The following is a 16,887-nucleotide window of genomic DNA, read 5'->3' as shown; positions in this document are numbered from 1 at the left end:
TCCCCCTCTCTTCGAGCTCGGTATAGTTCGAACGCCACCAAATGATCCGTCTTCTTTTGATCACGATCAGCGAGATCGCGATAATTATTGAGCATGTTGCCATGCAGGCCTCCCGTGGAATTCACGGACGAGCCTCGGGGTTCGAACGTTAAAAATTCTCAGAGCGTATATATAGTACGCTGGTGAATTCCAGCGAAGAAGATTTTCAAGCCAAGACCACGATTTTCCGACATTCTTTTGATACGACTACACTCAGTCACGATGAAATTCGAAAGCTTGGCTCTAATTGGGCTTCTCACTTCATCGGCATTTGCTGTCCCGAAGACCAAGCGCGCTCTTGATCCTTCCCAGCCGATCAACGATAGTGGCAAGGGTGCTCCTCTGCTGGGTAAGTTACCATCAAACCCATCGTTACCCACTTGAGCCCTCTACTATATTGTCGCTTCCAGATTCTGACTGACTGTTTCACCCAGGTGGGACCAACAAGGCCAATGACCTTCAGAACCCCGACCAGTTGCGAACCCCTAGTACTGACAATGGATTTGTCCCAAATGTGAAGTGGAGCTTCTCTCAGTCTCAGACCAAGCTCTTCAATGGCGGCTGGTCCAGAGAGCAAGTCATTCAGGACCTGCCGCAGAGTCATGATATCGCTGGTGCTCAGCAGCATCTCAAGAAGGGTGCTATCCGTGAGCTTCATTGGCACAGAACTGTAAGTCTGACAATTTTCTCAGTCCACTTTTTGGTTATACTCATACTAATTCATGACACTTGTGGAAAAAAGGCTGAGTGGGGATTCCTTTACAATGGATCTCTTCTTCTCACTGGTGTTGATGAGAATGGTGCGTTCACCACCGAAGTGCTCAAGACTGGTGATATCTGGTACTTCCCCAAGGGTGTTGCCCACAACGTGCAAGGCCTTGATGATGAGAATGAATATCTTCTTGCATTCGACGACGGCGACTTCGAAAAGATCGGGTAAGCAGTCAAATACCTGGCCACATATTCTAATCTGGTTTTATCTAATAACTTGTTAGAACTACTTTCATGGTTGACGACTGGATCACCCATACTCCAAAGGATGTTCTTGCAAAGAACTTCGGCGTCAGCCCTGATGTGTTCGATAAGGTCCCAACCAAGTTCCCTTACATCCTAAACGGCACTGTTAGTGCCGATGCTAAGAAGGCACCGGAGGGAACTCTCAAGGGCAATAGCTCGTACGTTTTCCACACCTACGACCACCCATCGGAGCCGGTCCCTGGCCGTGGAGGAACTTTCCGCAAGATTGATTCGCGCAATTTCCCCATCTCGAAAACCCTTGCCGCTGCTATTGTCGAGCTTGAGCCGAAGGGTCTTCGTGAGCTCCACTGGCACCCTAACGTGAGTTCCTTAACTTCTCCCAAGCCCTGTATGTAATAATACTCACATTCATGTCTAGGCTGAGGAGTGGCTGTACTTCCACCAAGGCCAAGCCCGCGCAACTGTTTTCACCGGTAACTCCAACGCCCGTACATTCGACTTTACTGCTGGTGATACCGCGGTTTTCCCCGATAACTCTGGTGAGTATGCACCCATATTACGAAACACACTTGGAGTTCTAACGAGAAAAAATTCCTTTAGGTCACTACATCGAAAACACTTCTGAGACCGAGAAGTTGGTCTGGATTGAACTTTACAAGAGTGATCGAGTTGCGGATATTTCACTGGCTCAGTGGCTTGCGTTGACACCCTCTGACACTGTTGCAAATGTCCTCAAGGTTGACATCGAAGTGGTCGAGCACATCAAGAAGGAGAAGCAGCTTCTTCTCCCAGGTAACAAATAAGGTCAACCTTCGCAAAGGACAATGTTGACCATGAGTGATCTTTGATGGCTGAAAAGCCCTTTATCACTATACCAAATCCTCTTCATGAGGATTGCCTGTACATTCTCTTCTAATTCACTATTTAATACAATTCCATTTTCTTGAGTAATATATTTCAAACTGGATTTCTTCATCGCCTAACCAATGTACAATCGAATTGAGATTCGAATGCTCAAGAAGGCTAACACGAATATTGCGGTTATCCTTGAAAGTAACTCAGTGCTGTCTAGTGCTAACTGCGAACTATGAATGTAGTATTACTAACCAGAAGATACTAAGTATGCGAACCGAGAAGCCAGTGTAGTCCATCCTGTTCCAAAAGAATCTACCCACTTTTAAATTCGAATTCAAGGGTTTTAATTGGAATTGAAATCCTCTTGGTGTACTCAAGTTTAGTTGTATGGATTTTAATTCACATCATAATTGGTGACTTGGGATGATTTAGAGAACGGGTGCAGTCAATATATATATCCCTCACTCTCTGTCAAAGAACATCAAAATTTGAAACCCCGATTATTCTCAAACAAATTACATATAAAATCAAATGGAGCTGAAAGAATGATTCATTCTATAAAAATTTGAAAGGATCATATTTTTCTACGAAATATCCAAGATCCCGTGTGTTGAATTCGGGATGTTTTGCCTTGGAAACGGAAGTGGGTAGATTTTTTTGAATGAAAAGGTAGTCTAAGCATGAAACTTGCTAGTATATGCTAGGACTGTGAAGTTGCAAAATTGCTCACAGATGGTATGCTACACTGATGCAGAGTAGTATGATTAGGACATCGAACCGACTATAACTTTGCGGAGATAGGCCCTGTCTTTTCCCCATTCTCTCTATGCAATGATTTCCAATATTTATCCTTCAACTGCAAAATCTCGAATGCTTGTTCAGCCCACTTATCCTCCCATGGGGCTAGTACATAACCATCTGATTCTGGCGCAGGTGGTCCCGCTAATTCGGTCAAGAAATCAAAATACTCTTTGAAATCCGGCTTGATCTCATGGAAAATCGGCGAGTTCCCCTTGTATTGAAGTCTGTCTACTTCCCACTGATCTTGCGCCCTAGGCGAAGGCAACGGTCTCTTATTTCGACCGGCGAAATATCGAGCCACGGCGACGGCCTGGTACTCATAAACGCGAAAGCTGATTCCGGCTCGCACTTGTCCAACCAGAGCCAAAGATGGGTCACCAATTTTGAAAATATGTTGATAAAACCCCGAGACCCGATTGTTAGGAGTTACTGGATCGGGTGTAATGAATGGATACGACAACTTGTAACCAGTCGCGAAAAGCACTTTATCGACTTTTTCTGCCGTGGTTCCATCTGAAAAGTGCACTTTCACGCCTGACGGGCCAGCTTCGATTTTGCTAATAGTTGGTCGCAGCTTTACGTTCGGAAGGTTCCAGGCTGAATCGAGAGCTTCGTTATGGCCACGCTGGGAGAGCTCCAATGGCCCCGTCACAATGGCATGAAGATCCGCAACAAGATCGGCCGAGGAGACGTTTCCTCCAACCACAACAACTTTCTTATCAACATAATGATCAGGGTTGCGGAACTCTTTTGAATGCTCAAAGCTGGTAGGAAACTTCGCAAAGGCGTCTTTCAAACCCGCAATGTTAGGGACAAAGGGTACACTGTAGTGGCCTGATGCGACAATCACAGCATCGAATTGCTCTTCCCACCAATAATCCTGCGGTTCACCATTATTCGAATGCCCAGACTGTCGCAGTACCAAATTCCATTTTCCTAATTTCTTCTCTACCTTAACAACTGTTGTATTGAAGGAGGACAAATGAAGATAGTCCTTGAAGATGTCGTCGAGGTATTTTGCAACCACTCGAAAGGGTCTCGTGGGATTCGAACGACCGAGGTATCTCGTAGATTGAGCCGAGTTTATAAGTGGAAATGGGGTATGAGAAAATGCCATCGCCTTTGCACCGACATTACTATCCAGACTATCGTAAATTGCCGTCCGAGCTGTAACATCCTCCGGCGCAGGAGGTGTAAGCTTCGGGAGTTTTGACGGAATTCCTGGTGATTTAGATACTTCCCTGCTTGGAGCAGGGAAAATGTCCGGAACAGAGTCGAGGTGCCAAATTCCACCGATCCGGTCTCGCCGTTCAAAAAGGCGTACTCTCTCAAATACCTTTTCCTCCTGTAGCGCTTTAACAGCCGAGATCCCGGAAGGGCCTCCGCCGATCACAGCAACACTTTTGTAACGAGGAGCCATAGTGCAGGTCTAGCTTCAATTGCTATAGTAGAAAAGTTAAACTGAGCCTTTGCCCACTTGACAAGTAGTGGAGGCCTAAGCAAAGAGTTCGATATGTTCATAGTGACTTTTACACGAAAATGAGGAGGAATTTATACGTTTTGAGGGGGATAGTTACACTGGTAAAACGTAAGATGTGAAAACTCTCCACCTTTTCGCCATACCATTAGTACAATATAACTGTTCGAAAAATGTCCGTTGATATAGACAAAGTTGTATTTGATTGGAAGTTACACTCCAGCCTGGTGGGGGTTTAGTGGCGCAATACTCGAATTCAATTGCTCCATCTCTGGTACGAATACTATTTCTTCAGTATAGGAATCGTGAGCCCCAATAATATCTCAACAGTTTTCCACAATCTCTATTTCCTTTTCATTGATGCTTAGTGGATTTTGCACGACCACATCAAACGGTCTAAAGTATAAACCCTATCATTCTGCATTTCCGAAACTGAAAACTGCAGCAGTTGTTGATAAAGCTCTGTCCCGAAAACCCCACACTCTGCCCACTATGAATTTTCCGGGGATGTAGATATACGACCCTAGCTTTCATGTTACAAAAACAGCGACCTGACGATGATCGATTTGTACACTTATTAATTCATAATTTCCAAAAAGAAAACCCTCAATGACAATTATATTGCCTGAATGTAGCGCTGATCTTTGCTGATATCATCAAGTCAGGAATGACCCCCCCACCTAAGCAAAACAATTTCGATATCGATTCCACTTCTTCATCTGCGGAAACTTGCAACTTAAGACATTGAAAAGTTTAGAGCGTCGTTGCGTAATTCTGTGAGATACGATATTTCTTCCATTGATTGACCGGAAGTCATGGAAGGGACAGCGCCTTTCCAATCTCGCGGCTATAAAGCATGCAAAAGACTGAGAATCAAGGGTCTGGAGAATCCCGACTCAACAACGACAAGCTGTTACTGATCATAAAATACAGTGTGATAAACAAAAGCCGCAATGCCTTCGTTGCCAAAAAAGGGGCCTTGAATGTCTTGGGTTTGACGAGCCAAGGTCCTTTAGGATTTTTACTCCAAATAGGCCGTATCAGACCCTGGCATCGATAACAGGCTCGGACAATCAAATGTGTTTTACCAGGTCTGAGTATTCCGAAATACCTGGGAACTTGGGCCCGGGCCTTATGGTACGAGCTCAATTGTTCTCCTCATTTCTTGATATTTATTTCCCAACTCGTGTGGATGCCGCTTGATACGCTTCAATATCTCGATTCGTCGTTGAACCGTATACTTCTACTCCGGCTTGCTGTTCCACTAGTGTCAAAGTAGTACTCCTACTTTACAACAATAACAAACTGGTAAATTCGTTTACCATACTTTGTGAGATAGTATATATTAATTGCTCCAGATCTCATCAAATAATCAATCTGGACTTTGATTCACGCCCGTGAATGTTGCCAGGACTAGGGCGGGCGCCCTAGTCCTGGCAACATATCATATTGTATCGCCGTCATATCCCATAATTATCCTCAGTTGCTTTTCTCTGGAAGTATTCTTATGATGATTTTTAAATCCAATCATCATTCATCCTGATCTGTTTGTTGCATTACCCAGTCAGATTTTTTTTTTTTTAAAAAAAAAGACCGGAACGGATAAGTTTCACTAACATGTAAAAGGCATTCGTCGCCGGAGGTCTTTTGACACGCCGCCCCGTCTCTCTGGACCGAAGTATTTTGGAACAAGTCTCTACATTATGTTATCTTCTGCCTTGGACTCTAGGGTAGGATTTGAGTCCGCGGGAGGATCGATCTACTTACTGGTTCAACGGAGATCTCTCTCGGGGTGGAACAGAAAACAAAGAAGTCAAAAGCTATCAGAGCCAGTATAACCGCGGCGAAGGTAGCTGGAATGATAAAATAAAGAAAGGACATATGGAAGAAATGTATAAGTGAGAAGAATGAGTTCCAATGACTCACGGAAGAATGATAGAAAGTGTAACTTGGTGTAGAGTGAGAACTTATAACCCAGGACGCGACCAAGCCAAGTAATGAGATGAGCGGATCTTGACACAGAAAGTGACAGATCACCCTCTTCCATGCCGGGGTATGCATTCTATTTTGGAAATTAATCTACCCACAGGTACTTTTCTAGTCGTTCTCCATGAGCAGTTGGAGAACTTGGGGATGGGAATACTATGGGAATACTCTGGCAGTGAGGTGAATGTGTTTATGGAGGTTGCTAAAAACTACTCAGCCGCATACGAATATAGAACCCAGGATATCGGGTTCAGAACTCAAACCAAGTTCTCGGGGTGGGATAGTGATAATTGCCACAGGGCGACATGAAGCGGATCCCATTTGTATCGTCTGGCAGACCCATGCATGCGGGTAGACTGCGCTGCCATCCGGTTGGCTTTGTCTCCGAGAGAAACCACATTTCATCATACAAATATGACACGGGGTTAGCTAAAAGGAGAAAATCCATGGCCCCCTCCCTCCGCGTTAGTCCCCCCCGGCTGCCTAGTTCCAATCACACCAAAGTCCGATTTTCACTACGGAATACCAAACTAGTCATAGCCATCTCAGAAAATGTTCCAGCCTAGCCCCTTCTTTTGCTCCGTCGAAACACACTTATGCAAACCGGACATCGGGCACGGTCTCCCCGAGCAATCAGGAGTTTCGGAGTAAAGAACTAAACTGCAGTTCTATAAAAGTCTGTTCTTGGCGGGATTCCTTTAGTCCCAGTGTTTCGGGTCCGATGCGGGCCGTTCGCAACTTACCGTTCTATCGGGTCTACTACTTCTACCATAGGCACATTACCCCTGGTACCACCACTCCTCGTGATATCAGGGGAAGGAGATAACGCTGATCAAAGTCCGGGGCTCTCAATTCGCATCTGCCTTGTAAAGATGTCTGTCTAGGTTGCATGAATGGTTGTTGAAGCTTACAAATGTGATATCCACTGGGAACTTAGTCCTAAAAGAATTCTGGAAGACAATGATGAAGAATGGTATAGTTCATTCAAATGATAAATACTGTCGCAATGACTCAGTACCTTGGGACAGTACATAAAAATCAAACTCCAGGTTGATGCAAATCATGCATGCTGTATACAAAACCAAACACCATGCCCGGGTCCAGGTCCAACCCATGGGGAGCTAAAGAACAAGAAACTCCATACACGCTCCCATGCACAAATCAAATCCACTCCTCTTAATACCGAAATAAGAGCCATTAATTTCTGAAATTATGGCTTGTTTGTAATTGCTTTTCGACGAAGTACACCCAGTTCCTCCAATTTCGTCCATGCTCGTTCCATATCAGGGGAGTCTTCGCCCAAGGAAGGTCGAAGGTCTAAGCCGTCCAAATGGTGCAGCGAGCCACTGGTTCCGGCATATAATAATAGCTCAAGAACACTTCGGCGCAATCTCGTGGCTTTATCCAAACGCGTGAGGTATCTTTCATCCGCTTGGGGGTTAGCCGGGGGTAAGGTGAATGGGTCATTGATCTCGACTTCTCGGTCAGTCTTGGCTCCATCATCCCAACTAATCTCTTGATCAAGAGGACTAGGACCATCTATATCGGCTAACGCATCTGAAAGATCTCGACGATTCCCTTGTTGCTGCTTACGAACAAGGGCTTTCTCTTGATCCTTCATCCTTTTCTGTTCCGCATTTGTTCCATTGCCAGTCACAGCGGGTGGGTAGAATCCAACAGTCAATGGGTTTCCACGCATGTCGAGTTTGCGGAGTGAGCATGCACTTCCTCGACCTGTCCGGCCCAGTCGACTCAAAATTTGACATACTCTTCGCATCCTTGACAGTCGATTGTTAACTACCATAAGCCGAGCCAGGCAGTTCATTCCAACCAAAGGCTCCAGCTCGGTGATAGAATTGAAATTCAAGTTCAGAACCTTCAAGTTGGGATAGTTGGCCGCGAATTCAACCGGCAGTGCATTCAAGGTACAGCCTGCTAGGTCGAGAAGCTGTAATCGAAGCAACGGTGAAGATGGGGATAGACAAGCAGGGGAAAGCTTGTTTGATGACATAAAGACTTTACGAATGTCTTTGACTGATCCCAGATCGATATCCACCGCGGAGTCCGCCGAAGGGAGAGCTTGTTCTCGAAGAGACAGAACCTCCAGGTTGTGGCAGTGTGATAGTCCAGAAATATTTGTAAGGGAATTCTGGTCGAGATAAAGAAGGCTCACGGCCGAAAAGGGTGTAGCGTCAAACACGTCCAATTTGTTCTCTGACAGTTTCAACGCCCGCAGACTTATAAGGGAGTTATTTGACTCAAGTCGACTGATTTGATTAGCACTAAGGTCGAGAGTAACAAGTGACGGAAGCCACTCGACGTTATGGACAGATGTCAGGCAATTGTGGCTCAAGTCGAGGTCTCGAAGGCGGGTTCTAAGACTCTATTAGTATTTGATGCCCTTGTATTCGCCAAAGAGAGACTTACAATTCGGCTCCTTCGAAATCCACCGCTGCCACTGAGTTATTGCTCAGCTTTAGGCTTAACAGCCCATTGAGGCCCATGATTCCATCAATGTTACGAATTTGGTTGTCGTTGGCCTTTAGCTCTCGCAAATGAATCAAGCTGGAAAATCCATCCAGGGTCTCGATATCATTCCCTGAGATATCAAGGTATTGCAGGTTGGTCAAGTGGCTCCAAGGGGTGAGATTTGACAAGCAGTTGCGAGGAATCTTCAAAGTTCGAAGAGATGACGGAACCCCACTCAATTGTCCAATATCATTGTCGGAGACATCCAATTCTTCAAGACGAGGACAGAAGTCACTCAACTTGTGTAATGTAATCAGACTCTTCTGACGGAGGACCAAACGACGGACATGCTCCCAGTACGGCTCATACGGCTCGACATCTGTGATGTGCTTGATCAAATCCTCTGTTGCAAGAGCAAAAGTGCCATGAGCCTGTCGCAAAGAATCTGGATGCATTCGTTGCGCAACATAACTCATGTCGAGGTTCAATTGGTTGTCAGGCTCATTGACCGAGAACTCTGGGAGGGGACTCATATGGAAACTGTATGTGGTGTCTTGCCCATCGCTATGAACAGGAACTAGAGATGTTGCGGCACCATGTGGCGTCTGTTGGACGGCAACTTCCTCGTTCCTGTGAATGAGGCTTAGCTCATCCATCCCCTCTTCAATGCGCTCCTCAATTCGAGAGATCGGACGTCGAATGAATGGTTGACCAGCAACGGATGATTCACGACCAGGAAGACGAGAACTATGTTGCGTTGAATCACTGCGACGGTCGACATCGGCGGCATTGGGGGGGGCTCGCATCTTCAGGCCCAGGTGATTCTGCGGCATCAGAAGCCTCTTGATATGCGACATGCGACACGAGCGGCGAGGAGAAGCTAATAGTTGGAACCCGCTTTTGCTTTGGTCGTGATTGGCCGGCTGGCAATGCCTCCGAATTGATGTTATACTGTTCACCACCCTCACCATGGTGCTCTTCATTGGGTTGCCAGGACGTGGCGCGAGTGCCGGACTGGGGGGGCACTTTGTGAAACCCCCGACTTAACAGAGCTTGTATTGATTGACGGTTCCCCATCGCGCGTGCTAGGCAAGTTGTCAGATTTGGTAGGAGAAATGCTAGCACCAGACGGACTCCGAGAATGCTTTTCATCGGTGTTTTTTGTCGGAGAATCCAGACCATGAACTCTCATCATTTCCTGGAGCTCGTCAACGCTTAAGTCAGGGATATCCCTAAAAGGATCTTCTTCTCCATCCTCTTTCGGTACCCTCTTAGCTGGTTTCTTCTCATTGCCCCTCACCCATTGATGCTTAGATCGATCGTAAGTAAAACCGTTCACTTCTTCTGGGATGAGGTGCGCTACCAGATCGGATGAAAGCATTCCTTTCGCCTGCGAGTTCTGTGAAGACCCGGTTGGTACTGAGTTGATGCTGAAGCCGGACATTTGCGTATTTATCGTCATCAAATCCTCGGCAATATTGGCTGCGACATCATCAATAGGGCCGCTCACTTTCCGCTTTCTGTGTTCTCTGCCCAAGAATCCCATACTGTGTTCGCCGGGGCGATTGAGCTCCGAGTTAATATTCAGGAGCATGTCATTGGCGCCCGTTTCCTCCTTTTCTTGATATTTTTTGAGGTGATTCAAAATCTGCGGGCTCATTTCCCTGGGCTCCCGAATTTGACGCAAATCGGTACCATCTCGACTAGGCGGGCGAGAAAATGCTTCACGCGTGGACTCGTCTTCATAGCTGTTGTTCCCTTCGTCGCTGTCTCCGTCGGATTCTTGCAAGCTGGTCATAACGGCAGCCGGCCTTCCTTTAGCACGAATAAGATCCATGATTTTCGTTGCTTCATTGAGATAATCCTGAGTGGTGATAGACCCCTTTCGTGATGTGTCACTGGTGCCAGTAATCTTGACTAATGGGATGTCACCCTCGAGTGAGAACGAATCGGAATAATCAAGCTCATTGAAGTTGGATTCCGAGAAGTCTCGACTTGGTCCTTTGGAGGCCTCCAGCGTGGAACGAATCTGGCTGGGTGTAGGCGTCCTAGGTCTCTGCATTGATGTAGAGAGACCAGGAGGTGCAAGATAATCTCCATTCTCCATTTGGACCCCGTGTTGCATCAAGCTGCGTTGTAGTAATGACATGCTATCGCCATACTTGTTATAGTTCTCAGTGTTCTTATTTCCAGGCTCGGGCTCGGCGCTGTCATCCCGTAGTATCGTTCGACGACGCTTCGGAGTCGGGTCAGCGGCAGCTTTAGGGACACGTTTGGTTTCTGGAAATCCAATATTCTCTTTCTGATTGATGCGCGACGACCTCGACACGTCACGTCTGCTTTCGAAATAGCTTTGTCGGGTCCAAGCCGACGGCTTTCGAGTGAACCCAGAGCTAGCGGATCGAGCGTAGTGCAAGGAGCCGAACTGGGAAGAGGGATGACGAAGATATTGCTGGCGAGAAGAAACTTTTCTTCGAGAGGTAGGGCGAGATCCAAACCCATTGGATTCATCGTAGACCAGCTTATGCTCGTACGGACTTGCATCGGAGAAGTCAAATTGATCCAATTCACCATCACCAAATCTACTTATCCGGGGCCTGGTGACATTTCGAGATACTATTCGCTCGTTCCGTCGTGGTGTGATATCGCTCAACGGTTCATGACGCGCATTCAAAAAGCTGCGACTCTCACCCTTGCGCCGTGCTTCTTCTGACGGGGATGGAGGATCGTCTCCATCATACCCATCTTCAAATGTCTCTTCAAACTGACTCATGCGTCGCAGAAGTCTATTGTTGGTAAAAGTATCATGTTGTCCAAACAGCTTCAGAGGGCTTCCCGACGACGGCATTGCGCTCTCTTTCGATGTTCCCTCGGCGTCCCCCGATGTCGACGGACGAACGTGAGATGAGGAGGGTCGAGGTAGGCTCGGAGAACGGTCTTGATGTGAAGGGTTGAAAAGTGGTGAACTGCGGATTTTCGTGTTGGCGAGAGCCGTGGGCGACATTCGATGCGAAGGAAAGGGCGAAGGTGAGAAACGCCGCACAGAAGGACGGCTGACTGTGCGACGATTAAAGTCGATCGTCCCCATCGACAGATCTTGAGGCAACGAATGGCTCGTCGCATCGAGCAGACTATCTTCATGAGGGGATCCAGCAGGTCGAGATTCGCTATGGTGGTTATAGAAGAGATAGCTGTCACTGGCTGGAGATTCTGGACGACTTGTATCTCGCGACAGGCTTTCCAACTTGTTGGTGACTTGCTTCAATGCTGACTTGATCACCTCGGAGGTCCCATTGCCATTGAGCGTATTGGGTCGAGTAAAGGTAATCGGTGTGATTCCTTCATTGCGAAGGTCTTCCAGGCCGCTTGCAGTTCTAACCCCCGTATCGTTCACATCCGTTTCAGATGGCCCATCGTACTGACTATCGTGGATTCCAGGCCGCCTGTTTGCCCAGGGTGCCCGATTGACCGTGCCCATTGGTGACTCCGCTCCGATGTCCCAGTCTTCCTCCTCCTTGCGACCATCGAGTATGTTGTTTCCCTGGTCCTCTTGCCCCTCTTCCTCCTCACCAGCCACACTGCCGCGTCTCGATGGGGTGTCGGCGAAATCCCACAGATGATCGTCATCCTGTTTCGTGAAGCGAATAGAGCCCGGTTGTTGAACGGTCGCAGAGCCTGGAGTCGGCGGTTTGAAGACACTCTCTAATCCCATGGGTGCGAAGAGATCCCGCTGTTCTCCCGCCGCAATCTCCCCCTGTACAAGCCGTCTCCTCCATTCGGGGGTTGCAGCATCTTCGCTCTTCTCCTGCTTCGGTTTGATCTGGACGGTATCTGTGCTCTGGAAGCTAGCCTGGCTGGAAACATTCGAGACGGAGCGGAGGGGAGATCGCGTCTCCATTGTCTGGGGCTGCTTGCCCGCAGCAATGGGAGTAGGTTTGGGACTTCGCTTCGGACTTGGTTTGACCGATCTCGAGGTGGATCTGGGGGTATTTGGGGTTGTGGTGGTGCTTGTTTTGGATTTTGCGGGGGTCGGTGACCGCAATTTGGAGGGAGTCTTGGGTGTGCGAGGTGTTTTGGGAGTTGGCGGTTCTCGTTTGATAAAATGACAAGGTCGAGTTACTTTTTTAGAGAAATCCCTCTGTTTGCTCCTTGCAGGCGACGAACGAGCGGGCGCGGGTGATTGCTGGTCGATGGATCGCCGGGCTGGCACTGGAATGCGACTGGGGGAATTCTGCACACTCGCACTGACACTCTCCCGTGGTGATAATGTTTGAATTTCAGATTTCGAAGGTCCTGGAGTAGTAGGTGTTGTCGGCGCTGAAGGCCAGTCGTCGGACAGGCTGTCGAGCCATGGTTGGCTCATTTTCTCACGCTTTGTTCTTTTTTGTTATGATTGCGAGGCGCGCGTCTCACAAAGTCTGGGTCGCGCGCTCCAATCGGCGTAAACAAAAAAGTAAAAGCAAAACAAAGCCGAATCAGGCCAAATTGAAGGCATTGAAAGTGGGAAGTGGGAAGTGGGAAACTGGGGAAGTTGAGGGCGAGAGGGAGAGAGATTCAACAGAGAAGAACGGTGGATAAGCCTGAGTTGCGGAGATGCGCTGCTCCACTGGAGCTCCTTGTTTATTTGCTTTCTTCTAATCTCTTCGGTGATGAACTATACGAATTGTCCAGATCGCTATGGAATATTGAAAACACCTTGATCGCAGGTTCCCGCACTGTTTAACCATGCTGTCTATACTTTTATTTACTTCTCTATTTTCGATTGATTGATTGCGTCAATATACCTTTAAAAATGACAGCCTCATCGGCTGGTACATCACGTGACATGCGAGCCCTGTCAACAGAACAACTGTATAGTTATTAACTGTATGTACGTAGTATACATAGTATAGTAAGACTCGATCAGACTAGACTCAAATTGAAAAATTGACTACTAGCCAAATTTTACAGCTCTGATCTCAATCCATGTTGTGGCACCTTTTAACTTCAAGCTTGAAGCTTCTCCGTCAATCCAAAACCTGGATATTGCCTCCCCCTTCTATAAGGTCCTCTCGTTCGTTATAATTAACTTGTCGACTTGACACCCATTCATGGATCGGTTTCCACTTTCGACACGTATACGTGGTCTCCATATCCAAGTACAATGCTGATGTCGCCTTATCTGAGAGAGTACCATGACCATGGGTATGATGAGATGTATGGTCCACCTTCTTCTCGTGCCAAAGCATAGGGGTCAGATCAGCATGGCACTGGATACTATGTCTGAGATAGTTGATGCAATGCTCTGCGTGGGCCATCGTGTAAGACTCTCCATGTTCCTTTGCGAAATCAGTTTGGTTGTAGTATGGTAGATAAAGGAATTGTCTTAACCGGTTCTGTTTAGGATCAGCATGTATTTTGTTGTATTGTCCTTTCACAAACCATAACGCACAAGGCAATGAAGCTGATGATTGAATTGCACGCTATTCGAAATAATCATTTAGTAACCTGTCAACTGACGTTAGTTAGAATCAGGGCTGAGGCAACTGACCCAGTAAAGAATTTGCCGTCCTGTGGCCATGAAAATGTCTTGTCGGCGAATTTGCCAATTTCAGTAGCATCCAGATTAAAATTCAGCCCTATATCTCTCTATCAGCCCTGGTACATCATCATTCGAAGGCATTCTATGCCAACTAAGAATGGAAACCACACCGTATATGAGACGTATCCATGCATCGTCTACCTCCTGACTTGGCGGGCCAACATAGAGATGATCATCACCACTTTTCATTTTTCGCTTCTCAAATTCAATGAGTTTTCGAGCGACGGCTGGTATCAGAATATGTCAATAATCGTCCTCGGGATATATACGGCAAAAAGCTACCGACGTAATTCCGTATCGAAACCCGGCAACCGATCCTGGTTGAATTCTCGTAGAAGTAGAACACTTGATAAAAGACCGAAGAGGCCAACCAAAATCCACGGAACAGCTTGTTTCCATCGTGATGGCGGCTTGTGTGAGTATGCTGGCAAGTCGTCGATTCTGTCGTCGTGACCCAGCAAGTATTCTGCGTCGCTGTCGGAGCTTCTCGTCATATTTCGATCTTGGAGTTGCCGTTGTGAATTGCTATGTATCAAGCCGCACGATCTGGTCACAAGTTGTGAATACGAAGACGCACAATAGAATTGGGGCGGCCCTCCGCTTAAGACTACTAGTATATATGGCAGTTATCGATGTCTTTGTAGCGCACTCCACTAATAGCACTGAGGTATTTAACTAGAAAAATCATAAATTTCATATTTTTCTCTGACTTCTTGTGCAAAGGGCTCACGGAGTGGAACATACGACAATCAGCTGACTCGGTGGATATTCCAAATGTGTAGTTATGGCTTTGAGAGATCGACAGACTCGGATGTAACCCAATTCTCGCCCCCATTGTCAGATACTGTATGAAACCCAGCCAAATCATAAGGCTGCTTTCAAAAATATTCGGAAATACCCGTCCTGAATTGTCAAGTATGCCGAGGGGAGATCTTCAGTTTCGGGGGCTAAATCCAACATGAAGGACTTGGCCCTCATTGGCGCTAGTCTTTTCTACTGTTAGCCTGTAGCTTGACCTAACCTTCTTCAGAGCCTCCGAACGCTCAATTCATAACTATGATTGTATCGATAGCTTATAAATCCAAGCTTCCTGCTACAATTTAGTAGTTTAAGTTCTTCATTTATACCCATCATGCTCCTTTTTCGGAGGGACCGACGTCATAATCAGCGAACTAGCCCTCACTGCCAAATATGGCCAATAGATATCCTACTGAAGCCGGAGAACGTCTCTTACGGGGTGCATTGGACCCTTCCAGGGATTTCCGGGGGCCCCAAAAAGTCGGCGTGCCTTGCGCCCCGGTGGGCCTTAATATCCATATCAAGATCCACCTGAAATATGGATATTTTAGACCCCAACACTGTGGACTTGGGTCCACGACGAGCCGCCACCTAGTCGCGTAAAGACTCCAACCGATACAAGCCCATTGATACAGTATACTGGCAAATCATCGTCTGAATACTCCCCATGGGGGCAGCACGGGGTACTCCGCAGTGGATTCTGCCATTTTAATAGCCAAAGAATATTGGGAACAATGAATGCAACACTTCGCACTTAATTCCTTTTATGGAAGTATAGAGCAAGCTTTCGAAATGCCTCCCATTATCTTATGAATACTGTCTTTTACCAGAATAGAATATAAATACGGAGTTTTATCTACCTATCGAGCTGAATTGTCCATCCCATCTTTCACTTTAACTACGAGTTCATTCCTACAAATACGCTGACAGATCGTCATCAATCGATTTTCAAGTCTACATTGAATCCAAAAACAATTCCAAAATGAAGTCTGCTACCACTTTTGCCCTTCTCGCTTTTGCGAGCGTTCTGAATGCTCAAGCCTTGCCTCCTGTCGGTCCAAGCAATACCATTTGTACCTCACAAATCACCGATGCTTGCGGTGAAGATGGACAACCCGAATGCTGTTACGCCAAATATACGAAGGACGGCCTGAGCTGTTTGAATGGGCACCTGAGCCTTGACCTGCAACTGCCTGATCCCAAAAATGACTGCGGAGAATGGGAAGGTTTCCAGAGGGATATTGGCTGCTCTTGCCCCAAGGATTGCACGACCGGTGATATTGATGGCAAGGGAAAGTGTGTCTAGGTGCTAAGATAGATTAGACAAGTAAGTGTTTGCTGCCGGTCTCTCATCTACAAATAACTAGTTTGTATTATCATGTGCTAACCTTTGCTTGCAAATGTTAAGGAAATTTCCGCGTCGAAATCTGAAGCCACGATGTCACTTCTTGGCCAAATACTTGCTTAGTGCTCAAGTGCCCATATCAGGTGGACAGTCCTTACTCAGGATATCCAAGACCACCTTTCTAGTTTCTTGGCCTGGTTTATTTTTATTGTTTGTATATAGAGAATTCATAAACTGCCCAATGATTTGACGTCAATAAATGACCGCGATTAAATACCAAGTATTAATTTGGGTTTTACGCTATGTGCCTCTTGAGCTCTGCTGTTACCTAACAGCAGAGCTCATAGGTATCGCAAACTTGGTCCCAAAGGTTTATATGTAGAGCACGGTCAAAATTATCAGTTATCTTATCCCACGATCCATTCTGCCCCCTGGTCACGGTTGAGCAGGCATGCATGAAACACAAGAGAGGCCAAAATCCTGTGAGAGACTCTACACAGAGCTCGGAGATCCGCCAGAGTTAGGCTTTTCCATCGAGATTCCTTTTTTCGAGCAACT

General features: G+C 46.8%; 5 protein-coding genes across 5 annotated transcripts; 2 read left to right on the top strand and 3 right to left on the bottom strand.

Annotated features, from left to right (window-relative positions):
- Nucleotides 1–261: 261 nt before the first annotated feature.
- Nucleotides 262–1,820, top strand: N7469_007492 (uncharacterized protein; the record flags this gene model as incomplete). Its single annotated transcript, XM_056646410.1, has 6 exons — nt 262–388; nt 474–709; nt 782–975; nt 1,035–1,377; nt 1,436–1,556; nt 1,618–1,820. 6 exons carry the CDS (start codon nt 262–264, stop codon nt 1,818–1,820), a joined length of 1,224 nt encoding a protein of 407 aa, XP_056499851.1.
- Nucleotides 1,821–2,653: 833 nt separating this feature from the next.
- N7469_007491 (uncharacterized protein) lies at nt 2,654–4,093 on the bottom strand (the record flags this gene model as incomplete). The annotated part of the gene is made up of 1 exon (XM_056646409.1): nt 2,654–4,093. The coding sequence occupies one exon, from the start codon at nt 4,091–4,093 to the stop codon at nt 2,654–2,656; it is 1,440 nt and encodes a 479-aa protein (XP_056499850.1).
- A 3,253-nt stretch (nt 4,094–7,346) lies between these two features.
- N7469_007490 (uncharacterized protein) lies at nt 7,347–12,968 on the bottom strand (the record flags this gene model as incomplete). Its single annotated transcript, XM_056646408.1, has 4 exons — nt 7,347–8,511; nt 8,564–9,429; nt 9,500–9,690; nt 9,740–12,968. 4 exons carry the CDS (start codon nt 12,966–12,968, stop codon nt 7,347–7,349), a joined length of 5,451 nt encoding a protein of 1,816 aa, XP_056499849.1.
- A 643-nt stretch (nt 12,969–13,611) lies between these two features.
- On the bottom strand, nt 13,612–14,680 carry N7469_007489 (oxidase ustYa family protein; the record flags this gene model as incomplete). Its single annotated transcript, XM_056646407.1, is given in 5 exon segments — nt 13,612–13,980; nt 14,037–14,067; nt 14,136–14,233; nt 14,250–14,413; nt 14,473–14,680. The coding sequence occupies 5 exon segments, from the start codon at nt 14,678–14,680 to the stop codon at nt 13,612–13,614; spliced, it is 870 nt and encodes a 289-aa protein (XP_056499848.1).
- A 1,286-nt stretch (nt 14,681–15,966) lies between these two features.
- N7469_007488 (uncharacterized protein) lies at nt 15,967–16,290 on the top strand (the record flags this gene model as incomplete). Its single annotated transcript, XM_056646406.1, has 1 exon — nt 15,967–16,290. One exon carries the CDS (start codon nt 15,967–15,969, stop codon nt 16,288–16,290), a length of 324 nt encoding a protein of 107 aa, XP_056499847.1.
- Nucleotides 16,291–16,887: the final 597 nt, after the last annotated feature.

This window comes from Penicillium citrinum (genome assembly GCF_028827155.1).
Source record: "Penicillium citrinum strain IBT 23319 chromosome Unknown utg000006l:1.0-3011923.0:1.0-3012962.0, whole genome shotgun sequence".
NCBI classification, from domain to species: Eukaryota; Fungi; Ascomycota; class Eurotiomycetes; order Eurotiales; family Aspergillaceae; genus Penicillium; species Penicillium citrinum.
Note: the sequence above shows the minus strand (reverse complement) of the source record. Positions and strands in the feature narration are given on the sequence as shown.